Source organism: Neolamprologus multifasciatus, chromosome 7 (assembly GCF_963576455.1).
Source record: "Neolamprologus multifasciatus chromosome 7, fNeoMul1.2, whole genome shotgun sequence".
Taxonomy (NCBI): Eukaryota; Metazoa; Chordata; class Actinopteri; order Cichliformes; family Cichlidae; genus Neolamprologus; species Neolamprologus multifasciatus.
In genome coordinates, this window is record NC_140445.1 from 11,092,392 (window position 1) to 11,119,408 (window position 27,017).

Sequence of the window (27,017 nt, forward strand, 5' to 3'; positions counted from 1 at the left end):
AGTAGGACTTTACTAACCAATGGGTAATGTCACAATGTCATGGTTCATCTGGCATGACAACATCATATGGGTTTGTAGACTCTTTGAGTTACATTTGTACCAGTTATCCCTATAGTGCGGTTGTGGACTGGCTCTTCAAGGATCAAAGCTTCTGATTCCAAAGGATATTGACCAACATGTAATGCCAGACTACCGAGCCGGAGTTGAGAAGATTCACCTGGTTTGAACTGATAACCTCTGGATGTCGATCCTGCTATCTACTGATGAAATACTTTATTGAGTAGCCCTGCGGGTCAATTATGAGATTCTGCCTGTTAACAGCAGCTCTTCACTATGGTCCATGCACATGGCAAATTTAACCAGGTTATTCTTTAGTGGCCAGGAAAAGAACTGGCAAAAGCTTAATCAAATAGTAACAGTCACTTGATGAATTCACCAGACTTTTATCCTAATTTAACTAACCTATCCTATGCTAATGCTGATTTCTGGTACAGGTGTTGAGAAGAATGAGAGTAAGGAGAAAGGGTATGCACTGATCAGAAAAGAGATCCGCTCTATCCTGTGCCCAGTAAAGTTCAAATGGGGAAGCTGTGGCTCAGTACAAAGGCCTCCAGCTCATTTGAGCCTATAATCCAACGTGACAAAAATGAGTAGAAAAAAAAAGCCAAAAATTAGATTTCTGGTTCCTAAGTTCACAATGGTTGGGCAACGGTTATCTTCTGGTGCTTCCTGCTGAAATTTCCAATGTCCTTTCCTGGGGCACCAGATACTCAAAACAAGAATCACTAGTAGAATAAGCTGTTTACATACAATTCTTATGAAATGGGGAGACATAATTATTTTTATAATAGCCTGCAAATATGTTCATTTATCTTGTAAAGTTGGGCATTATAACATGGAAGTCTGTGGGGATTGGCTCACTTTTGAAGTCAGCCTCAAGTGGCCATATGAAGCAATGTAATTTCTCCAGTCTGTAGACAGATTCGTGGCTGGCATAAGTACCATAACATCCTGCAGTAACACAACATCCCCTCTTGTTTATGGATAGAACGAACATCATTTTTTTCAGTAGCACCATGAGTAAAGTCACACCATGACGCTCCGTGGGAGCTGTGTGAACAATAACAAGGATAATGGAGGGCTGTATCAGATGATCTGACTTCCACAATCCCTGACCGACAGTCAAGTGAGATTATGATAAATTAGAGCACAGATTGAAGGAAAAACAGCCAACAAGTGATCAGCAATTGGGAATTTCTTCAAAGTTGTTGCTTAAACTCAGGGGATGATCTCATGAAGCTAGTTGAAGACTGAAGAATATGCAAAGCTGTTCTTGAAACAGATTTGGCATTAAAATACAATATCACCCATATATAAAGTCGTTGTGGTTATGCTTTCTTTCTACACAAACCCATATGTGTTATTTTTTAGTTTTGATCCATTCACATAGTCGTATTAAAGTTTTGACTGGTACTGTTAATGATACTCTGTATTTTTCAGTGGGCCGTCAGACTACAGCCCCTGCTGCTGTCAGCGCTGTAGCAGGAACCACAGCTGGTATCGTGGAACAAGGTAAACACATCTCGCAAGCACATCTTTTAGCATTTTCTCCCTGCAGCTTTTAAAACTTTACATCCTTTCCCCTCATTGAGGCAGGAGCAGATGTGATTAAATGGAAATCTCCCTGGGTCACAACATCACACACTCCTTTAGCTCTATCCCTCAGCTTGTTTTAATCTCTCTTCCTAAATCTTTCTCTCCTCTTCCTCACCCTTATTGCTTCTTTAACTGTTTGCCAAGGTAAGCAATATCATTTCTCATCTGAAGGGAAGAGTATTACAGACTTTTCTTTCCTTGTACAGACAAATAGCATGCACTGTGGTGTATAAGTGGGAGTTTAGTTATCACATTTTAAATGTGGAGTGCAGTAACTGTTCAGTGCTGCTTTTAGGTTGGGGATCACACATCCACTCAGAGCTCCAACATGATAAAAGATTAATGTCAGCAGAACTGGAGTGTTTTTAAGCCGTTTCTTCCTTTTTATATCAGCATTTAAGCAGCAAAACACATACTTTATTTTTTCCACATCATCCCAGACTAATTCCTGCCCATCAGTGAACTCTGTGAATTAATCCAGCCTACTCTTCAGATTAACAAACCCATTATCATATACCTGCATCTCTGTTCCTCTTCCCTCATGCTTTCGCTCCTAATCCCCCTTCTATCTATGCCTGTGCGTGCAGCGGTGCGAGAGAGTGTATTTGGATTATACAGAGAATTAGTTTGACTTCTCCCCCCTCCCTCGTGTTTGATGCCCTCTGCTTATCTAATGCTTTGGGCAATGGATCAGGGTCAGGAAGTGCTAGCAGGATGGAGAATTCTTTTTAATATATGTGTGAGTTTTTGCACATTTTATTCATTTGCTTTTTAAGAAGCAGGGAAAGAATTTTCCATTTTTTCAGAGGGAGGGGTAAATTCCTTTTCCCCCTCCTCCTAGTGGTAGTGGATGGGAGGATAGGCATTGTAACTCGTTTATTTGTGCACTTTGACAAGCAGGTGATTTTTTTTCCTTTTAAGCCAGTGCCTGCATGCATGCATGAATGACCGCGGATGTGGATCTGCATTTGTGTGAGCAGATTACAAAGCAGTGGTCATCTGAAGGTAAATAATGTGTACTCTACCATCTGAGGGTGTGTCGTTCTGCCTCTCTGCAGCAGCCAAGAGTCTCCTCAACAAGAAGGCTGATGTCAAGGTAAGCTAGGTCATCCTCTTCATTTTCATCTGCAGTGTTTCCTCTTTATATTCTTGGCTGCCCTTCCATACTTCTACTACTTTTATTAATCCGTAAATGTTTTGGTCAAAGGCAGATGCAAAATATTCGGGGTGATCTTTTTAAAGCACGATTGCGTTCACTTTAATTTTTTGGAAGATATTGTTTTTGGGTGTCTGTGATGGCTGTATTGTTTTCTTTCTTAGACTTTTCTATTATCCTTTCACATTATCCTTTTAATTTAATTAAAAATATTAAAACAGGGGAAGACATGTTTGGGAAGGTATCCAAAGTTGTTTTAAATTGTATTCCAGAAAACACGTCAGACCTTCAGAATGATCGTAATGATGATGAGGGGTTCAACCATTTAAGAACAGGTTTCTCACAAAGAATTTGGTGACTGTATTATTACTATTCAAAAGCAAATGCAAGGAACAAGGCTGAAAACCCAGTATAAAATGGCTGTGATATTCACAACCTTAAATGACCCTGCATTAAGAATGCACTTTTGGCTATTGGAAAGTATGTGGAAATCTGAAAACCATTGTCAGTGAATATAGTTCATTGCTGATAAAGCAAGTTAAAATTTGAATGTGCCAACTGTCAAAATGTAAAATTCTTTAAGAAAATTATGGTTAGCACATCCACTGTGCTAGAGCAGAGGGATGATCCAGCTTGTTTTAAGTTTAAAAGCCAGTATCTCTAATGTATAGGAGTGCATTAATACACATGACATAGATAAAGTGGATATCTGTGAAGGCACCATTCATTTTGAATGCATGAAGCACTCAGAATATAGACACAGTCACATGTAATGCACTCAAACACAGCTGTGGCTCAGCAGGTAGGTTGGGTTATTCGCAGTCATGCGGTTGGTGGTTCAGTATGCAGCTCCACCACTGTTAATGTTGAAGTGCACCTGGCAAGAACTCCATTTTGCCCCCAGTATCCATTGTGTGTGTGTGAATGGGTAAATGAGGCTTGTAGTAAACTGTGAGTGGTCAGTTTAGGTCACACTTCTGCACAGCGACCTCTGATGTTGTTCCTGGAATCTGCTGGAACCATTCTTCCAGTTTTGGGGTTGCAGTTCCTAGTGTTCATATTACCACTGGGACCACTTTGTAGTTTACTTTCCATGTCTGCTCCAGCTGTTCCTTCAGCCCCTGATATTCCTCTGTTTTCGGATGCTCCTTCTTCCTCATGTTGCTGTCTTTTGTTCCTTGTCAGCTACCACTGTGTTGTTGGTTGGCAAACAGGTGCTTTTCTGTCTGGAACCCAAAGTCCCACAAGATCTTAGTGCTGTTGTTTCCACCTTTGGTGGTGTCTCTCATTATGACTGGCAGACTGCTAGTCTGTATGTGGCACAGATGTTCCTGTACACTGTCCCAGCGACCTGGTTGTGCATCTGGTGTTTAGGGCCTGTTGCTGTACTGCCATGATCAGCGTGTCATATCAGCATGTGATGCATGCAACGATGTGCACAGGACAACTGACTGTCAGAATAAAACAGGAAACAGATGGACCAGACACAGGAAGACAGAGAAAACAAACACTGAGATCAGACTGACTAAATACAGAGAATGAGTGAGAAAGATAGAGTGCGGGACAGAGAGAGAGGGCAAGAGAAACATGGAGGCAAGACAGAGACAAAAACTTTACATTTGCAACCAGATACAACTGACTACACACAGGGGGTGCTGGGGAGGACACGCAGAGGACACACAGGACAAACAGAGCACAAAAGGGAACAAAATTCAATGAACTAAGGACTAGTACCAGGGCACGCAAACTGAATACAAGAATTGCATAATTCCCAAAACAATGAACAAGACCAAACCAAGACAAACTCAAACTCCTTTAAACTGGCTTTGTCTAGTCACTGGTAGGATTTCTTGATGTCAGCTACTTATTTTATTTGTCGATGGTACTTTCCATGCAGTGACTTGGTCATCCATGACAGCTCCTCCTCCTGTACCTCCTCATACGTTTGATAAATGCTGGATACACTCAGTTATTCAACCAAATAGATCTGATTTTATTTAAGTAGGGTGAAATTTGTAGTGTATTTACCCTATAATGTGTCTCACACAGCTCATAGTTTAACTTTATTTATTTATTTATTTTTCTTTGTTTGTTCCAAAATAACAGAAGATAATGTCTTGTTAAATTAAATGATGTGTCGATATAAAATATCAGCAGATATTATCTCCTCCTTACAAAAAGTACAAGTCCAGACAAAAAAACTCAAACTCTGGGTCACCTAGGAATCAACTATGCCTTTGAATGATAATGACTTAGAGAAGCATGTATAATGTGCTTTCTTGTGAGATGTATCTCTGTCACACAGAAAGACAACTTGCTTAGATGATGGAGTAAATTTGTCAGTTTTTAAATTTCACACAACATTATAAACATCCATCCATTCGCTGCCGCTTATCCTACATTATAAACATTTGGTATCAAAATCCACAGTTTGTTTATTTAAGTGTCTGATAACTGGAATATATGTCTTGAATTTGTAACAAATGAATACATTTAAAAATAAGTAAAACATTTAGCAGTTATGTTTTTGATTTCGATAGACCTCTGTGTCAACTGACTTGCTTGGAAGGGAAGCTTACCTTGTCCAATGTGGCAGAGTAATTCTGTATTTATGTGTAGCAAAACATAATGATTTTCTTCCTGCACAATGTATTTTAAAGATCTCTGTCACAAGTGCCTAAAACACTTGAATCGTACAGTGGTTCTGATTGGAAAAAAAATCACTGCAACTTAATAAATCACTTACAAATAGGAAAGTGTTGCCACCGACAACGAAGCATTAGACAGAAGCCCTTCTTCTTCCATTCCTCCTGACCTGTTTCCTTATGTCACTCTTCATATCCTACATTTCTTCATTTTCCTTCAGCTTCTCTTCCCTTTTTCATCCTCTGCACAACCCCTCCTCTCCCTTCTTAGGGGTTTAGATTGGTAATCTCAGATTATTTCCCACCAGATGATTAATCTATCATTACACAACCACAGCTTGTCCTTTGCTGGACCATGATGTAAAATGTACATAAACAACCATGGAGCTATATTAGCATTCTGGCATTGGCACAGGCACTATCTCTCATTATAACTTCCACATCTCCTCTTTGTTTCCAGCTTTTTTTTGTAAATATACTTTTTTTAAAGCTTCACACGTAAGTGTCGTAACTAACCCTAATGACAAGATATTTACAGTATTTTAAGGTTGCATGTACTGTTCAGTATTATTTTTGGTAATTGTTTCTTATAACTTTTGAAAGAAATAAACAGTAAACTTCACAACAAGCAATTTTGTGAGTTGCTGGGCAAAAGACATCCTGACAATTACAATATCTTTAAATTAATGTATTTTAAGGGTTCCTTCTGCCTGATGTTGCTATCACTTGGTATAGCAACGTCTATCACTGTGTCCTTTTTCTGCTTAATATCTACTATTATTATAGCCGGTTGGTGAGCCATCACCAGCTTGAATGATAAATGAGGAATTTTGTACAAAGCCCTTTCAGTGCTCAAGTAGAGTAGAAAGGTGCTCCTTAAGAACCAATCCATTTACCTGTATATAAGTTTGTGTAAGCAATCTATTTAGGTTTAAGTTAAATGCACTTTATGCACTTTAAGTGCAAATGTGTTATTATTCTGAGCCTTGTCCTGTCTAGGTAGCTCTTCGTTGTTCTGCCATCCTTTTATGAAGTGGCTGTTTGGTTTCTCCAGTCTAGAAGTCTGAGCACTCCTCACTGCACTGCACAGCACTATGTTGTTTGTTCTGTTTGTCATTTTGTTTCTTCCTAGTTGGTGTTCTGACCTTCTTTTTTGTGCATCTGTGCTGATTTGAAAGTTCAAACTAAAAGCTCAGTTGGGATAAGTTGGATGTTTTAAGAGCTTTCTTAATGTATGTGTTCTTTTTCTTTCCCTTTTGGCTTAAAGGCAATGTTTTCTGCCCAGTGTTACAGGATACTGATTACGCCAAGCTTTTGTTGCAGAGGGTGGTACAAGTCAAAGAGTAGGTACTGGTCTGTGTGTATAAGTTTCCAGCAAAGTTCAATGCTGAGGTTGAGGCCCAGCCTGGAGACCAGTGGCAGAGATGAAGCAGTTGTGGAGACTGACTAGAAGGCTATGCTCCGGTAATGTGGCTGGAAGCCAGCATCAGTGACCCTCAACAGGCTGGTGACAAAGGAAACAGAGACCTTCAATGTGGTTTTACAAGGGGCTGGTAATGAAAGAGGCAGAGGCCTTCAGGAGGCTGGGAACAAAGGAGTCCCTCTGGAGGCATTAGAGCTTTAAATAAAAAGGCGGATTGGGAGAAAGGAGGGTTCCTTTATAGAACCTTAAAGTAACCTCGAGTTGATCTCAAAGCTTTGGTTATGTGTTCTGGTTGAGTATTCTAGAGGTGGGGGTTCAATAATGTGAGCAGTTCTAAAAATGAGTCGCACACATGAATTACAATAATGAAAAGATCTTAGTTTCCCAAAAACTTGATTATAAAGGTGCTTAATTAGTTTTAGTGTTGTGACCCTCTCTTGGGATACGAGGATACACTGTAAAATCGAATTAGTTCCCAGAACTCAAAAAAATTGAGGAAACTCGTTGCCTCAAAAAAACTAAGTAAAGCTTACTTAAGATGACTGTTAGGACAACAGCCATCATTGCAAGTCTGCAGTATTAAGAATAACTTGATATTTCTGACTGTACAATACTAATTGTTTACCTACTGACAAACATTTCAAGTTCAACTAAATGAAAAAACAATTTGTGGTAACCTGAATGTGATTAAAAATAATTAACAACACTTTTTGTAATGATGTTAAAATCAGCCCAACTTTTATTTTCAAACACAACAAAGTATAACAGCCAACATACTGGACACTGTTCTGCTGAACAACAAACAATTATATTGCCATCACTGTTATAATCTCACAATAAAACAAAGTCTCAGATGTAATTATTCTGAAAATAAGTTTAGGCCTACCACAAGTTTGTTTTGTACTTACTTATATAATCAAAATAAAATATTTGTTGTTCTGTCACAAGAGTCTCTAATTTAAACAACACATTTGTTTTGCATTCCAACACATGAGCTGGATTGTTGTAATGTTTTAAGGATGGCTTGTTTCCAGTCCAGGCATTACTGCCTGAATGACTGTCATGGATCGAGGTGATCCAAATGTAGGTGCAGAAGAAAGTCTTTAACTTCCCCTAAGTACAGTGGCAGTGGATGTTGGTTGGAGATGCAATGAGCTTGAACTTGCAGGCGACCATCTTCACTGACCACACCATCTGTGACGGAGGACTCATCTCTCCTGTTGTCCTGCAAGCAAACAATCATATTTTTTGGAACATGAACTTAACTGCTTTCTTAAAACATTTTTTTCTGCATTTGGTATAAAACAGTCTCCAATTTACTCAGGCTCCCTCCCCACCAGAGAGGTGACATTCAATATCCCACTGTCAGTCTGGATAGCTGTGACCACCACCCAACACACAATAATGTCATGAAAGCATCATTTTAAAAAGGGCTATGCAAACATGGCCAATAACTTTCATTCTAATGATGTGCAAAATGATTTGGGCACAAAACAAATTTTGTTGTTAGAAAACTTGCAGACTTCACTATATACAGTGTAGACCCTCTAAACTAAGTTTGGGGGATGTGATCTTTCAAGAAATGCAGACAAACTGTTGTTGTTTGTTTACTTACATCATGTCTTGTAGAATTAACTGGAGTCACCAGCAACAGCATAGTGCAGTCATATCTCAAGTCTAATAACAGAAGACAAGAAAAGATCAGTAAAGAAACAACTTCCCCAAACCAAAGCACAAATAAAACAATAAGTAAAACAGGCTGATCTAAAGTATGATTAAAGTTCAGCCTGATTAATATAAATGTCACTGACAGTTGCTAATATATTGGAAAACCAAAATACTTACCACTGAGTTGATGTCTTTCTGTCCAACAGCAGGAGTGCTGGTCCCGAGCCTCAAAGACAGTAAGAAGCAAGCAGAGGGAGAAAAAGCAGAACATTTTTCAGAAACTGATTTGATCCTTAATGGCTGTGCAATTATTGTAACATAGAGTTTGCTTATGTTGTTAAATAAAGTCTAGATTTGACATTAATAGATGCCATAGATGTTCAAAAGCTGCCACAAAAACAAAAATGGACGTCTCTGAAAACGTTGGAGCATTTTTGCAAATATGTGATATTTTGATAAATTAAGTAGATATTTGAGCATTACACAGTTACATTGTCACCTGAAAATATCTTAAAAGTTTATTTTGTGACCCAGAAAAAGTAATACGTTTTTTAGCCGCGCTCCTCCGCCATTGCCACGCTTACAAGTAGGCACAGGCTCCGACAACCATGGCCGACAAATGCGATCCTCCTTTTCCCCAGACTACCCTTTCTGGGTCACAAAATAACCTTTTAAGATATGTTCAGGCGAGAATGTAGCTGTGCAATGCTCAAATATCTACTTAATTTATCAAAATATCACATATTTGCAAAAGTGCTTCCATGTTTTGGGAGAGCTCTGTTATCCACCAGTGCAATAGCTGACCGGGAGGTCAAGGTTCGACAGAGCCTGCGAGCACAGCTAACTCCTGGCTTATTGCTTTCAACCCCCTGCAGTCTTTTGCTACTCAGGTTAAACATGATATATATATATATATATATATATATATATATATATATATATATATATATATATTAGGGGTGCAACGATACTCGTATCGATATTGAACCGTTCGATATAGTGCTTTCGGTTCGGTACGCATATGTATCGAACAATACAACATTTTTAATTTATTTTATCAACTTTCCTTCTGACGGTGCTGTCTGTGTTGAGCGCTCAGTGGATCTGCGCTTGACAGTGCAGCCTAGGCAGAGTAGTCGAACACAGATTCACTGAGCGCAGGGCAAGCTAGCAAGACAGAAGTTAAGCTCTCCTTGCAACATGGCAAATTGAACCTCCCCCACCCTCATTCAGATCTGGCGTTTGGAACTATTTTGGTTTTCATGTGATGTATGACCCTGAAGGTAAGCGTGTCATGGACTAAAGTAAAACAGTATGTTGGATGTGCCACGCAATGCTCAATTACATGGGTGGGAACTAGTGTGTTAGCGCAGTTAGCTCGTTAACGTGTTGGCTGTTCAGCCCCACACACGGGGCAATCCGCGGTAGCTCGTTAACGGAGATTTGCCGTGTTGTGGCGTTAACCTCATTTCAGATTAACGCTGACAGCACTAGTGGGAACACAACGAATATGACTGCACATTTACGCCGACATCATCCTAGTGCAAAGACAAGTGGAAGCAGAGAAAAACAACAAGCAGGCATGCTACAAACTTTACCGGAGTCAGCGGTTAGCACATGATTCTCCTTATGGGGACCTGATATGTTTAACATGCTGCTGAGAATATAGCCCAGAAGAAGCGTATATTATAGCTTTTATTTTGGAAAGAGCCATTCCTCTGTAATAAACTCTCTTTTCCAAAGATGAGTGATTCCTCAATCAGATACAGGGCTCGCAAAATCGCTAGCCCGACGTCCCGGGGCTAGCGATTTTTCCAGTCGGGCTGCCCTGCCCTGCCCGTCGGCCTATCGTAGGAAGGAAAAATATATGTCAATGCTTTTGCATTCTTTCGGAAATGTAGCTGGGTAATTATGTCATTGGCATCTGTGAGCCACTGTGAATATGTGACATATTGAAATCACGTTTGAATTTGCGCTTGTTTTTTGCTTTCACTTTGCAATCCCACGAACTGTGTATAGAGAGCGACAGCACTGATTGGTGAGTGATGATAATTTGCGCACCAATTCCTCTGACATCATCTTATCAATCGTTAGCTTACTATGCAAACATGACAAGTGAAATCTCCCGCAGCAAGCTTAAACATGTGAGAGGTTGATCCCGCAGAGAATCGCTGGGCGTTGTGTGAGTGCGTGTGTAAAAGCAGCAGGATATATATTTTAGTTCTGCTGAGCCAAATAAGACAGGTCAGGGTGAAGAAGTGACAGCCAAAGAAAAGCTTACCACAAAACGGAAACGTTATGACAAATCAGACTATAAGGCAAAAAGAAAGTGCAGCTTTATGGTTTCATGGACAAAAGAATTTCTGTGGCTGCAATATGACGAGCTAAATAACCAGGGCTGCACATAAGTGGTCCGCAGGTGCGTATTCGCTGTCAAAATAAAAAACGCGCACAAGATAAGAAGTTGCAACGCCTGTTTGCATACATAAGATTTTCTGGAGGAGGACAAACATATTTTTAGAACTCTTAAAGATGTCGAAGAAGCTCCTTTAAGCAGTTACTTTGGTGTTCCTCCACCTCCAAAGAAATGTCAGAAGGAGTCCAAACCACAAAAGAAGCGTGTATTCTCGGACAAGTGGTTGCAGGAGGTGAGCTGGCTTCAAACAAATGATGAACGCACAGAGATGTGGTGCAGAATGTGCTGTGAAAATTTAATAAATTACAAATTAATAAAAAGGCATGAACATTTTTTTTGTATCGAAAAAATATCGAACCGTGACACCAAAGTATCGAACCGAACCGAACCGTGAATTTTGTGTATCGTTGCACCCCTAATATATATATATAATTACTTAGTTAGGTAGTTATGGCTATGGATTGAAAATACCCCCCACACCCCACCCCTAACGGCTGCACCTTCCGAAGAATTTTGTCTGGGCTCTTATTTCACTTTTTTATTTCAAACAATCAACAGAAAATTTCACAGACATAGTGTTATGTAAGGTTTTTAAGGCTGCGGTGTTAATTTTTAAGTAACATGAGCCCAGCGGCAGCAGCAACGCTAGGCTAACACTAACTAGCTAGCAAGATTATAAACCTGGTGCTAAACTAAGAGAAGCCACAAAATCAGTTTGAATAAGAGTAAACATTTACTCACCAAGTCAGTGTATCAGGTAAAGATTCACAGCAATGAAAACAATAATATCTTGAGCTGACGCTTTTCCAGGTTTGCTCAACATATTCCATAACAAATGCTGGCACCATGAACATGCGGACTGATCCAAGAGTGAGGAGGACGGTAGTGACGTGGCATTTTCAAAACACATCTTTCATCCTTCTGCACTGAGAAGCAAAACTTCCATCTTACTTAGTTTCTCTAAGTTAAGACAGCTCAAATATATTGAGTTTATCAGCATTTTTGCATAAAAAGTACTGGTAACTTATTTAAATCGAGTTCTGATAACAAATTGATAAAAACTGAGTTCAGCCTATTTAATATTTTTAATTAAACACAATATTACATTTTACAGTGTATGCAATAGTTAATGTGAGAAAATATAATAGCATTAAAGAACACTGTTAATGCTTCTCTAATAAGTGCATTACAAATTTGTTGAAAGATAACTATGCTGTGTTTAACAAAGTTCACCCTTTTTTCAGTGATAGAAATGTGAATATAAGCTTTTCAGATTTAATAATGGATTGGATTTATATAGCGCTTTTCAAGGCACCCAAAGCGTTTTACAATGCCAATATTCATTCACTCTCGCATTCACACACTGATGGAGGCAAGCTACGGTTGTAGCCACAGCTGCCCTGGGGCAGACTGACAGAAGCGAGGCTGCCATATTGCGCCATCGGCCCCTCTAGCCAACACCAGTAGGCGGTAGGTAAAGTGTCCAGGGACACAACGACCAGGACAGAGAGCCCAGGGATCGAACCGGCGACCTTCCGGTTACAGATGCGCTTCCCAACCCCTGAGCCACAGTTTCCCCATTTTCCCCATCAGCTAGAAAACCACCATGGATGTTGCAACCAACTAGCCTTTTTTAAACAGCATAGTGTGCAAAGCATTGACTCCACAAGTTGATAGCTGAGAGTATTTTTAGCATTTTTACGAAACATTGCTGTTAGTATTTAGCAACAGTGGTAAAGTGGGTGAGATCAGCTTCAGCCCCTGAGCACACTGAATTTCCATATGGACTTTTTTTCTTGTCCTTTTGCCTAACACAACATCAATTACAAGTAACAGTACCGTGGAAAATTATGAACAGAAAATATAAAATTCCAGTGATTCATGAAGTCTGTGAATAATTCCTGTTTTTGCATGTTTCTTCTGATGTAATTGAAATAGAAAAGTTATGTCTGTGAGTCTTTTTGCTGTACATTTAACATGTCACTAGTGGCTGGCTGTGTTTTCTGTGTTTGTTTTGCATCTCTGTTACGTTTTCTCTATTTGAATGTCAGGAAGACACATTAGAGATACTAATGCAGTGAGTCAAAATAGATGCTTGTTTTTCATGTTTGACAGATATTGTGGAGTTGATCAGCTGTTATTTATTTAATTTACCATTTGCCAGATTACATCCACAGCCAGTGGGCAGTAATGAAAAAGAAAAATGCTGTGATTACTGTTTGGATTTTCCTGCATAGAGAAATGAGTCAGCATGAACGATTGTTGAAAACTTTTTTACCTGATTAATAATGTAGCAAAAAAAAAGTGTGGAAACTGTTTTGGATCCATAGTTGAATGACTACACTCTTCATTCTATACACTACTTTTGTCTTAGGAGAATTTTGCTGCCATCTGCTATTATTAACTGTATATTTTTACACAGTTACCACCCACTTCACTACCAGCAGAAGTCACATCTCAGAATGGTCACTGAGTACTAATATAATACTTTTTGTTTCCTGCACAGCCTCAAACAAACAGCACGAGAAACAGCATAGTCACCAGTCCCAAAGGCAACATCCCCTCTGCTGCACTGGTATGCAGCTCTATGTGTTTCTGTCTGTCCAAAATATTTCTAGCTGTGTGTGTGTGTGTGTGTGTGTGTGTGTGTGTGTGTGCGTGTGTGTGTGTGTGTGTGTGTGTGTGTGTGCGAGAGAGAGAGAGAGAGAGAGTCAAAGAGAGACTGAGAAAGGGGGAGACGTGTATGGTTTTGGTAAAAAAAAAAAAAAGAAAGAAAAGAAAAGCTCTATGGGTTGTTGCTATGATTTTGTGTGTTATTCTAAGTTTTCAATCACTTTTAAAGTAACAGCTCAATAATTTTGCTTTTTAACTCATTTCCCTTTCTTGCCAAGAGAGTACAGTTAGGTCCAATCCCAGTAACAAACTCATTATCTTGCCTTGTAAGTCGGTCTTAAAATAAAACAAATACTGACACAGGTTGTACTTATTGGAATTATTCTTTGTGTTCATTCTTTGTAAAGGTGTCCATGCATGTGCTGTTTTCTAAAAAAAATAAAAACATGATTCTAAGAGGATCCAGACACAAGCATACATAACCCAAAAGGCACAAAAAGAAACAGTGAGAGTCACTACCCACTGGGTACTAATGGATCCATTTAGGGTTTTTATTTTCTTTTTTAACTGGCTGGTTAATGCATAATAAAATAACCTTGTTGCTGTGGTTGTAGTCACACATCAAGAAGCTTTGTATTGGGTTGTTTCTTGATTTGCAAACCTCTGGGATGGGTCTATACAAGTCAAAAACTTTTCCATGCATTAATTTGGCAAACCATCCTTTCAAGATGATATGCTTGTATGTATTTGGACCATTTTCAGAACATTTGCTGTTAAGCAGTCATCTATGGTTGATGCAAATGTAGCCCGTGGCGAGTGAAGATTTTTGTTTTTATGCTTGCAGTCACAGCTCAAGAAGTTTCTGCATTCCATCAGTTCTACTGATCCTTATGTCAGTATGTCTGTCCCCAGGACATTACAGTCCCCAGGACAGTAGAACTGAGAGTCCCGCTGGGGAACCAATGCATGGTCCACATCTCTAATTGTTTAAAAATCTAAAAACACTAGGAGAATGCACCTGGTCTCACTTCCAATCAAAACCACTTTAAAAGGCTTACAGCCAGGAGGCTGTGAAACGTTGCACTTTTCAACCAAAAACTGAAGAAAACTGATTAAAATTTGCATCAATTTGAAACAAAAGTTGACATTTATGGTACCTATGTCAACTTGTGCGGGCAGGCAGGGATGAGGACACAAACACAGGACTCGTAGAGACAAAATTGCAACTCAAAACCACAGCTTTATTGCTGGCAAAGAACAAAAACCAAACCATGAAAGCACTAACTGGAACACACAGGCAAAATTTGAGGTTACGACGCAACAGAGAACACAGGACTTATATTCACAGAGGCGTATCAGGGAATGGGAAACAGGAGGGAGACACAGCTGGGAGAGATTAGGGCTAACGAGACAGAGGGAAGCAAAACTAGACTCACTGCACATAAGACATAGACCTTCAAAGTAAAACAGGAAACCAAGACGCAAACTTGACACTAAACCAAACCTATAATAATAATAATTAAAACAACACAATAAAGAATCAGAAGATAAATCATAATACAGAAGAATACCAAAACATAAGGAACTGAAAATGCTGGGTCAAAATGACCCAGAACCGTGACACAACTTTTCTATGCTAATAAAAGTGATATGTTGTGTTTATTTTTAGCTCCATGTTTTAAAACTTCTGTAGATTTGCCTGATTCTCAGTTCACGTATAATTAATCACTACTTATCATTTAGTGGACTTTTGTAAGCCTGAGATTTGGTTCACACGCATTACTTGCATTTACACTTTTACACTACACCTATTATTTGAAACATTTAGAGTAGGAGCAATACTTAACATACCATGCATGGTAAATATGGTCCATATCTATCAGGTCTTAGTACTTCAGAACCAAGTGAATTTGTGTAGGCCATTAAAAGATTTTTGCAGTTTCAGTGGGGAAAAAAATCCAGTCTTAATTTTGTGAAAATATATCTTCAGTTTATCTGAGAAGACATGTCTGTGTTATAATACAGTTAATACAAGGTGCAGCTGGGAGGCTAAACTGGTAGAAACTAAAACATGAAACCTGAAAATCCAGATGACATGAACCATGGAAACGTGAGGAGGTAAACAGACGACTCAACAATGAACAAAGAGAGACAGGGATGGATAACAAGGGAAGTGGAAACACATGGGAAGCACAGCTGACACAAATGAACATAAGGCCACGGAGGATGCAAAACTAAACACACTGGAACACGGGACTATCAAAATAAAACAGGAAACATAGCGAGACGTACACTGTGACAACACGAGCAAGTGAGCTAGAAGGGACACTTGAGAGAGGGAGTGAGACATGAGGGGCTGAAGAAACATACATGGATACACATGACAGAGCAAGGGAAACATGTAAACAGGAAGGAGAGACGAGACACAAGGACACACAAACAGAGGAACACAGGACAAAGACACAAGGGGAACCCAATAGAAAAGAAACTAAACTGATCGTAAACAAACTCATTAATGTAATAAGAATGACCTCAGAACTAACCAGTAAACTTAAATTACAAAAATTACTTTTTGACAATAAATGCACCTAACCATAAGTTATAAACAGCTTTGGTAGATAAAATACTTGGGATGCATTGTTTTGGTCTTTCCATGATGAAGTTAACCTGACTTAGTCTTTTAAAATTTTGTACACCACTTACTGTATACAGTGGGGCAAAAAAGTATTTAGTCAGCCACCGATTGTGCAAGTTCCCCCACTTAAAATGATGACAGAGGTCAGTAATTTGCACCAGAGGTACACTTCAACTGTGAGAGACAGAATGTGAAAAAAAAATCCATGAATTCACATGGTAGGATTTGTAAAGAATTTATTCGTAAATCAGGGTGGAAAATAAGTATTTGGTCAATAACAAAAATACAACTCAATACTTTGTAACATAACCTTTGTTGGCAATAACAGAGGTCAAACGTTTACTATAGGTCTTTACCAGGTTTGCACACACAGTAGCTGGTATTTTGGCCCATTCCTCCATGCAGATCTTCTCAAGAGCAGTGATGTTTTGGGGCTGTCGCCGAGCAACACGGACTTTCAACTCCCGCCACAGATTTTCTATGGGGTTGAGGTCTGGAGACTGGCTAGGCCACTCCAGGACTTTCAAATGCTTCTTACGGAGCCACTCCTTTGTTGCCCGGGCGGTGTGTTTTGGATCATTGTCATGTTGGAAGACCCAGCCTCGTTTCATCTTCAAAGTTCTCACTGATGGAAGGAGGTTTTGGCTCAAAATCTCACGATACTTGGCCCCATTCATTCTGTCCTTAACATGGATCAGTCGTCCTGTCCCCTTGGCAGAAAAACAGCCCCATAGCATGATGTTTCCACCCCCATGCTTCACAGTAGGTATGGTGTTCTTGGGATGCAACTCAGTATTCTTCTTCCTCCAAACACGACGAGTTGAGTTTATACCAAAAAGTTCTACTTTGGTTTCATCTGACCACATCACATTCTCCCAATCCTCTGCTGTATCATCCATGTGCTCTCTGGCAAACTTCAGACGGGCCTGGACATGCACTGGCTTCAGCAGCGGAACACGTCTGGCACTGCGGGATTTGATTCTCTGCCGTTGTAGTGTGTTACTGATGGTGACCTTTGTTACTTTGGTCCCAGCTCTCTGCAGGTCATTCACCAGGTCCCCCCGTGTGGTTCTGGGATCTTTGCTCACCGTTCTCATGATCATTTTGACCCCACGGGATGAGATCTTGCGTTGAGCCCCAGATCGAGGGAGATTATCAGTGGTCTTGTATGTCTTCCATTTTCTGATGATTGCTCCCACAGTTGATTTTTTCACACCAAGCTGCTTGCCTATTGTAGATTCACTCTTCCCAGTCTGGTGCAGGTCTACAATTCTTTTCCTGGTGTCCTTCGAAAGCTCTTTGGTCTTGGCCATGGCGGAGTTTGGAGTCTGACTGGTTGAGGCTGTGGACAGGTATCTTTTATACAGATGATGAGGTCAAACAGGTGCCATTCATACAGGTAACGAGTGGGGGACAGAAAATCTTACAGAAGACGTTACAGGTCTGTGAGAGCCAGGGATTTTCCTTGTTTGAGGTGACCAAATACTTATTTTCCACCCTGATTTACGAATAAATTCTTTACAAATCCTACCATGTGAATTCATGGATTTTTTTTTCACATTCTGTCTCTCACAGTTGAAGTGTACCTCTGGTGCAAATTACTGACCTCTGTCATCATTTTAAGTGGGGGAACTTGCACAATCGGTGGCTGACTAAATACTTTTTTGCCCCACTGTATGTGTGGCAGAATCACATACATGTAGTACACTACCATACATTGAAAGTTATTGTATACAAGATTAATAACTGCATTTATTTAAATTATAATGAAATGAATGGGATTAAAGTGATCACTTTGATGAGAGAGAATGCATGCGACAGAGAAATTAGTTATCATTCACAATTGTTGATTTATTGGTCTCAAGGTCATCATTTACCATGAACTCTTTCCAATCTTTAACGTACTATTCAGAATTTTTACCATCTTTCTATGTGTTACTCACATCCTACGCTGTGCTTATCTTTCTCTTATGTCTCTCAACCTTTTTTTGCCATCATGAAACACCTTCACTTGTTTCCACAACTTCTTTCTGTTTTCTCCCCTCTCTTTCTCTCCATTCTTCCTCCAGGAACCTCAGACTACTGTTATCCATAATCCAGTAGATGGGATCAAGGTACATCCTCCTCCCTTTTGTCCACATCTTTTTTTCTTATACTGGTTTTCATTTGTCATTGTCGTCCCCACATTGTTTCTCTAGCCATTTGGGCTAAACTGTATTTTTCAGGGTTTTTGAAGTTTCTTTAATAAATGTGTGCATCTCTTTGTATATTTATGCATGTGGGAGGCAGAGAGAGTGTGAGTTGCTGGAGATTTGAGTCCTGTGAGGTGTTTCTTTGTCTTATGGTCGCTTACTGTGTTTAGATCAGTGGAGCTCAATGGTTCTGCCACTGGCTTAGCAATCTTCATATGTCAACTAGAGTGCTACCAGAGTAACCACCATACCACCACTGTGCAACCTATGTGTAACAATGGCTAAGAAATGTCTGTCTCTGTCCATTTTTGCTAAGACAGCTCAGTCCATTGTGTCGGAGTGATGCAAAGTCAAATGCTTGGCTTTGTATACTTGGTTTACCTGGTGTGGAGGTTTTGTAGATTTGTAGAATGAAGAAATTTGAGTGTGTTGTGAATATGTGTGCATTTATGGGTGTGTAAAAAAACACATTTATTTTTATTAATTTTATTAATTATTCATGTGAAATTTTTTGTAATGAGGTTTCTGTACTTTGCAGGAATCATCTGATAGCAGCAACACAACTATTGAGGATGAAGATGTGAAAGGTAGGCCACATACATGCAAAGACTGACTTTATTAAAAATCTCATAGCAATACAAGATAAGGCCCCCTTTTACTCTTAGACAGTGTCTTTGTGTAGCACATCACAAAATCTATGTAGTCATTGTATCAAATATTCATTTTATGTGGAAGATTTAAACATCTAAAATTATGGAATTACTTCACTTATATCATTTGGACTGAAGAAGTGTAGTTTGATTACCTTGGAGAATGAATTAGCAATTAGAGTCACAGGAACCCATGATACAATAATATCTCAATAAAGGATTTTGATACATTAAAAGGCAATGCATCAATCACATAACTCATCACCCTGGTAATTGTGTTTCTATATATATTTGTCATTTGTCTTTTTTTATTTGTGTTTTGTTGTGTAGTTGTAGCCTCTCATATTTATATTGTGTGTTTGCAAAGACAAGTGATACAGTATATTATTGTTTCAATATTCTATCCCACCATTATTGTAATTATCATAATTGTAACTACGTTATTAGTCTCTGACTTGAATCTAATTCATGTGGCTTCACGTGACTCTAAGCTACAATTCAGCTGAAACTGCAAAATTAAATGAGAGGATAAATTTCATTTTGTTAAATTTAAGATGTTGTAGTTAGCAGTCCTCTGAAAAAGTAAGTACACCCTGACTCCTTCCATAGGAGTTTAAGAAAGTAAGTAGCACCTAGGGGCTGGTGATCAAATGTACTGATTTCATTCATAATCAACAAGTGTAACTACCTCTATTCATTCGAACTGCAAGAATTCTATTCTTGACACAGAAGAGCTACCTCGTCAGGCCAGTGGACACTCTTTCAATGATGAGAATGTACAAATCCTGGACAGGGAGGAACGCTGGTTTGAGTGCGGAGTCAAGGAGGCCATTTTCGTGAAAAGGGAAAGACCATCTCTGAATCAAGTAGGGGGCCTGAGGGTACATCTTTTGTCATCTTACAATGCTGTGATTGCAACCATTCCCAAACTCTCTGTGAATGGTACTCATGGCCAGTGATCAGTGGCCTTTGACCAGTGGGCCTTGATCAGTGGTTGTTGATCAGTGGTCATGAGAATTTGCATAATTATGATAAAGGAACTGACCTCCCAGCCCATTGGTCCTTCAGTGGGCTGGTTTCAGTCATTATGCAAATGTACTGTTTATAAGACTGGGGAAACCTGCAGTCAGATGAGACTAAAGAAGTCGCTTGGATGAGTGACGAAACATTTCTCCCACTGAAAACGCTACATCCAGATGAACAGAATCAACTTTTGGAGATAACAGACTACAAGAAACAGAAGAAAAGCACATGATCTGTCACCCCCAGATGATACACAGAAGTGTATATCTAGATAGATGACCCTGATGGTTAAATGGATGGATACAAATGACTCTGCAGGAAACAAGATTGCAAGGGACTTAATCTAGGCAGCTACTTGAACATACTAGCTAGGAAACTCCAAACAGACAGGAAACACAGCTAGAGGAAGATCACAACAAGTGACAGGAGGAAACTAAGGGCTTAAATACACATTAGGTAATGAGGGAGATGGAACACACCAGGAAACACAAGTGAACTAAACTGACTAACGAGACAGGGAGTGCAAAACCAAACACAACACAAATGGGACAAAGGATCATGAAAATAAGACAAGAAACAAACAAGAGACAGAGATCATAAGATAAACATGGTTCCATGCATGAGTGGGGCCCAGAAAGGAATTGGCAGGAACACCAGAGGGGTAAAACACCAGTTCCTGGTAAATAGCAGTCAAATGCAAGAGGCTGCAAGACGAGATTGACTAACCTGTGCATTGCCTGGATTGACTACAAGAAAGCCTGTGACTCAGTGCCTCATACATGGATCCTGGAATGCTTAGAACTACACAGAATCAACAGGATCCTAATAGCCTTTGTCAGGAATTAAATGGGGATGTGGCAAACAACACTGGAGGCCAACTTCAAGCCAATAGCACAAGTTGCCATCAAGTGCAGGATTTACCAAGGAGACACTCTGTCCCCACTGCTGCTCTGCATAGGCCTGAATCCCCTTAGTGAGATCCTCTGCAAGACTAGCCAAGGATACCAACAACAGAATGGAGCAATCGTTAACCACCTCCTCTGCATGGATGACGTCAAGCTGTATGCCAGGAGTGAACAGGACATCGAGTCACTCATCCACACCACTAGGGTCTACAGCAATGACATATCATTTGGAAAAGAGAGGTCAGGTAGTCAGAACTGAGGGGATTGCAACACTGCAGACGTTGGGGAGAGCTACAAGTACCTGGTAATCCCACAGGCAAACAGGAACCATGAAGAGGCTGCTAGGAAATCTGCAACCACCAAATATCTGCAGAGAGTAAGGCAAGTCCCGAGGAGTTAGCTGAATGGGAAGAACAAGATCTGGACAATCAACACCTGTGCCCTGCCTGTCATCAGATACCCTGCTGTGTTAATCAGTTGTCCAAAGGACAAGACAGAAACCACTGACATTGAGACAAGAAGGCTTCTTAACATGCATGGAGGGTTTCACCTTAAATCCAGCGCCCTGAGACCTATATGCTAAGTGGAAGGAAGGAGGGCAAGGACAAGCGAGTCACAAACCTGAGGAAGAAGAGGAACAAGGAGATGAACCATCATGGATAGACAGGCCCCTGCATGGTATGTACCACTGTCAGATAGAAGAAGTGTCCACAAAGGCAGTAAGATCCACAGAGGGTCTACTACACCAGGGAAGACCCCAGGTGCAGGCTGTGCAAAGATGCCCCTGAGACAATCCAACACATAACAGCAGGAATGCCACAACTGAGTGGCTGGCACAGTATACAAGAACATCGGTGCTGAGCATGGTCTGGAATTTGGACAACAGTGGTCCACGTGGTAATTGGAGCACTCGAGTCAGTGATCCTAAAACTGGGGAAGTAGCTCCAGCAGATACCTGGAACGACATCTGAGATTTCTGTCCAGAAGTTCAAAGATACTGCATGGGACCCTCAAGCCACTGGTAGAGGACCCGAGCTTGAAGGATAAAGACTCTCTACAGGGCAAATGGGGAATTAAAAATGTTTTTGTATAATAGAAAGAGACAAGAAATAAAACCTAAACATAAAACTTTTTCTGAATCCAAAAGATCCATCAACTCTCAAAACCCAAACCATGACCATGACACTCATGGACAAAACCTCTCCCTTCCTCTCACTTTGTCTTCAGCCAACGGTAGCACAGCTCCCACTGATACCCTGCTATTATAGAGGAGTACTTAATGTGACAATAATATAGCTTTGTCTGGACATGAATAACTTGAACTTATTATATAACATTATACAATAGTTTATTTCTAACTAATTTGATAGCTCATTTTCTTTTGCTTGACATTACTTTCTTTAATTATATAACACATTTTGGGGTCAACTTCTAAGAAAGGCAGATGTGAAATATATATATGTATTTTACATCACCGTTTAGTACTTAAGGTTTGATATCTTAGTGTTATAAGAAGCACAAAGTTACCTTTCTAATACATTTTTCTTTAGTTTACTTTATAAAATTATTAGTGCTGTCAGTGTTAATCTTGTTAAAATGACGTTAAAGCCATAACTGCATTAACACGGCAAATCTCCGTTAGTGAGTTAGCGCGGATCGCCCCGTGGGGCTGCACGGCACTAATGTGTTAACAAGCTAACCGTGCTAACGCGTTGACGCCGTGCAGCTATACATAGATACATACATATATATATATATATATATATATATATATATATATATATATATATATATGTGTGTGTGTGTGTGTGTGTGTGTGTGTGTATGTATGTATGTATATAGATAGATAGATAGGTAGGTAGATAGATAGATAGATAGATAGTGTCATGTGTCATGATATTTTAAATCTTTATAATTTGTATATGCTGACAATACACACCACAGTTTTAAGAATAACTGTTTCTAAGTTGTTAGTCTTTTTGTCACTTTTACCAATAAATCATAAAGTTGGTGTTGAAGACCTTGGGAGATATAAGCCAAATCATATATAATGGAATAATGGAATCTTAACATGACCCCAGTCTACACTTGTACAACATCTTATTGGAATTCATTCAAAATGTTTCAAACTCTTGTGTTTAAAGACAGAAAGGAGGACATGCAAGTACACAAATATTATTATTGTTATGATTTAGAAGGTAAAAAGCAGCAAGGTGCTTAATTCTTCACTTACTGCTTCTGCAATTGGCTTATTTTCTTTATAGGAAATAGTATAATGTTTGATGCATGGCATAATATGTTATGTTTTGTTGTTCATCTGAGATATAAGTATATTTTTGAAAAATGCAGTAATATTTGCATGTTGCTAATTTTTCATGAGTATTGATATAGACAATAAACTGGAGTTTTGAAGTGCAGAGGTGAATTTTTGATAAACAGAGGCACAAAGCAAAATTAAAAACCGAGAGAGGTGGAGAGACTGAAAGAGGTGGGGAACGAGAGAGAGAGAGAGAGAGAGAGAGGGAGGAAGAGGGACAATTAGAGCAAGCTAAGCCTTCCTCTCAGTGTAGGGAGGAAGCGAGGGGAAAGGGACACAGTAAATCTCATCTGAAGAGCTGGGACAAGAATAGCTTGATGAGCTCAAGCAGCCTCACATGCAAACGAGATATGATGGATGATGGATGGTAGCGAGCAATTCATCGCCTTTACAGAGCAGTTGGAAGCATTTTAAAAAATGGGGGATATGTAGGGGAGGATCTAAGTAGTGAAGTAGTTTTTGTGTTTAGCAGCATGAAGAAGTTTTCACTCATAACCTCAGATGAGAAAGCGATGACTGATAACATTTACAATGAATAGCAAGCTCATAGGTAAGTGTGAAGTGATTTGCATTCAATTTTTCAGTGTCATGAGCTGAGTTTTGCATTCGTACATTGGACCATTAGTACATTGTAGCTTCACAGTGAAGCCGAAATGTCACTTGGGATACAATCAGATTTTCTCACACTTTTTGTTTCTTCTCTGCAGCTCGCAAACAGGAAATCATAAAGATCACAGAGCAGCTTATTGAGGCTGTCAACAATGGAGACTTTGAGGCCTACGCGTAAGTCCAATGCACATCCTTCTGGTTCCACAAAAGATTTTTTAAACAGCTGCTGCAACAGTACAATTTTAGCTTGTTAAGTGGACATTAAAGCTCTCCATCAGCCACAGAGAACCATTAATCTGATAGACATAAAAACATGTTGTATTAAAAGATTAAAAAGTAATTGTAGTCATTGTTTTATCCTCTCTTCCCCTCTCTACCTGCCGTATAATTAAGAATAATGCTTCTGAGATAGAGTGGGGAGGGGTGGTTAAAGTGTACCTAGAGTGATGGAAACCCATTTCCACAAAGAACGGTGACACAGATTAAAAAAAGCAATTATATTATAAGCAAAAACAATACAACAGTTACTCACAGAGCTCAAAAATAAGTCTAAGTTACTTTGAGTAAGATTTGCTATTCTAAATTGGAAGTGGAACTACAAAGACATAGTAATTGTATGTCATACTGAGTCAAATTCAAAAGATAGTAATATAAAATTTCAAAAAATTACAACCATGATCGGTGTAGGTACATTTATGTAACACAGGGAAGTCAAAAGTGCAATTTGAACTACTGCCTCAAAAGTATACATTTGCAAGTCAAAAATCGAGACTAAAAGTCTGGGTTAAATTTTAACTCTAAGTTAAACTTACCATCTTTAGTAGAATAAGCTACTTTTGCCTGTTCCCTTATTCACAAGGAGTCACATCAGAAGGAGGTGCCACATGTTTGTTTTGGCAGATTTTTTACATCAGCTGCCTATCTTGATGCAACCCTAGAAGGATTTGTGTCTCCCCCAGGACTGAACCAAGAAACTTTTGCTTGTTAGGTGACTGTTTAAACCACTAAACTGTGGAGTATGAACTACTAAATTCACAATCTTTAGTAATTAGTTCAAAATTGAAAGTGAGATTGTTTTTGAAAAAATTTAAAATTTTAACTGGATTAAATATTTGACTTGCTCAGTCACAGTTATAAGATTCAGCTGAAGTCATGATACACAATGAGAAAAAGTTAAATACTAAATTAAATTTACACAACATCCATCCATCTTCTTCTGCTTTATCCGGGGCCGGGTCGCTGGGGCAGCAACCTAAGCAGAGAAGCCCAGACCTCCCTCTCCCCAGCCACCTCCTCTAGCTTATCCGGGGGAACACCAAGGCGTTCCCAGGCCAGCCGAGAGATATAATCTCTCCAGCGTGTCCTGGGTCTGCCCCGGGGCCTCCTCCCAGTGGGACATGTCCGGAACACCTCACCCAGGAGGACGATCTGATATCCTCGTGTTGGCGTTGTTCCCTCGTCATCATAAATAATGTTGTTCCAGGTTCAACATTGCAAGTGACCAATCATCTTCTCCTGATGTCATCCGCGACCTCGAAAAAAAAAAAAACGCCTTAAAAAAATCAACTTCACTTGCGAGAAGGTAAACCACCTATTTAAGGACAATATGTAATGTATGTAATAATGCTTACTGTTTATTAAAGAAAAGTATCCTGAAATTCAAAGAATTCAAGTTCCTGGATCGGCGGACAGAAGCGGTTTCTCTTCTCGCAAGTGAAGTAGATTTTTTTAAGGCTGTATTTTTCAAAGGCACAAAATTGGTCACTTGCAATGTTGAACCTGGAACAACATTTATTATGATGATGTGGGAATAACACCGACACGAGGATATCAGATCATCCCACCCAGGAGGCGCCCAGGAGGCATCCTTGTCAGATGCCCAAACCACCTCAGCTGGCTCCTTTTGATGTGGAAGAGCAGCGGCTCTACTCTGAGCCCCTCCTGGATGGCTGAACTTCTCACCCTATCTCTAAGGGAGAGGCCAGCCACCCTTCGGAGGAAGCTCATTTCCGCCGCTTGTATCCGCAATCTCATTCTTTCGGTCACTACACACATCTCGTGGCCATAGGTGAGGATAGGGACGTAGATAAATTGAGAGCTTCACTTTTACACTCAGCTCTCTCTTCACCACGACGGACCGGTGCGGCCGCTGTACCAATCCATCTGTCGATCTCCGGCTCCCTTCTCCCATCACTTGCGAACAAGACCCCGAGATACTTGAACTCCTCCACTTGGGGCAGGAACTCATCCCCGACCCTGAGTGGGCACTCCACCCTTTTCCGGCTGAGAACCATGGCCTCAGGGACACAGTCGACACAGTCGAATGCCTTCTCCAAGTCCACAAAACACATGTAGACTCCCATGCGCCCTCAAGTATGCTTGAGAGGATGGTCCAGTGTTCCGCGACCAGGACGAAAACCGCATTGTTCCTCCTATATCTGAGGTTCACTAGCGGACGAATTCTCCTTTCCAGCACCCTGGCATAGACTTCTATTTCAGTCAGTTTACACAACATATTGTCTACAAATGTCTATGCAATCCTAAGAAAAAGATTTACTTGGAATCTACAATACTTTGGTATATAGAAGATTATAGAAGAACTAAACTCAGAATCACAGCTTTATTTGCTTGTAAACAGGTGATGAAAAAAAGCAAAAATGGTAACAAGGCAGGGCTAGAACTGACTGACACATAAAATGACAGACAAGAGGGAAATGCCAGAAAACATCTTGATGATCTCCAAGACTCCCATCTTTGTCTAATAATTAAATTAGTTTGATGATCTGAAACATTTAAGTGTGACAAACATACAAAAATAGGAAATAAGGAAGGGGCAAACACTTTTTTTTACACCATTTTATATACTAAGGAGGAGACACAGTTGAACAGAATCCACCTGACAGAGCAGCAGCAAAACTGAGCATCACACACACATGAGAAAAGGAAGATAAAAAACTTACTCACTGCAGTGAAAAAAAAAAAAGATTCTCCAGCGTCCATATGATAGTGCCAAGAAATTAAACTGTAAGTGATGAATATAGTTATTAGTGAAATATAATGTAGGATAAAATGAAATGAGATAAGAAATACTGGAAAGGGTTTAAATTAA

At 39.7% G+C, this 27,017-nt stretch overlaps 1 protein-coding gene and 1 long non-coding RNA gene across 16 annotated transcripts in view; one reads left to right on the plus strand and one right to left on the minus strand.

The window, feature by feature from the left end:
* camk2b2 (calcium/calmodulin-dependent protein kinase (CaM kinase) II beta 2) overlaps nucleotides 1-27,017 on the plus strand; it is a 73,129-nt gene that overhangs the window by 40,625 nt on the left and 5,487 nt on the right. For 4 of the 15 annotated variants that reach the window (XM_085165301.1, XM_085165300.1, XM_085165308.1 and 1 more), the window contains 6 exons: nucleotides 1,501-1,572; nucleotides 2,715-2,752; nucleotides 13,471-13,539; nucleotides 18,282-18,326; nucleotides 18,943-18,991; nucleotides 24,007-24,082. In XM_085165301.1, the coding sequence (XP_085021427.1) occupies nucleotides 1,501-1,572; nucleotides 2,715-2,752; nucleotides 13,471-13,539; nucleotides 18,282-18,326; nucleotides 18,943-18,991; nucleotides 24,007-24,082 (349 nt within the window). The remainder of the gene's footprint in view (nucleotides 1-1,500; nucleotides 1,573-2,714; nucleotides 2,753-13,470; nucleotides 13,540-18,281; nucleotides 18,327-18,942; nucleotides 18,992-24,006; nucleotides 24,083-27,017) is intronic. The other 11 variants (XM_085165305.1, XM_085165313.1, XM_085165314.1 and 8 more) reach the window with 7 other exon arrangements.
* On the minus strand, nucleotides 6,555-12,078 carry LOC146513809 (uncharacterized). Its single transcript, XR_014874920.1, has 4 exons — nucleotides 11,706-12,078; nucleotides 8,726-8,774; nucleotides 8,496-8,557; nucleotides 6,555-8,105 (listed from the first exon to the last, which is right to left on the minus strand). It is a non-coding gene; the product is annotated as an uncharacterized LOC146513809 (long non-coding RNA).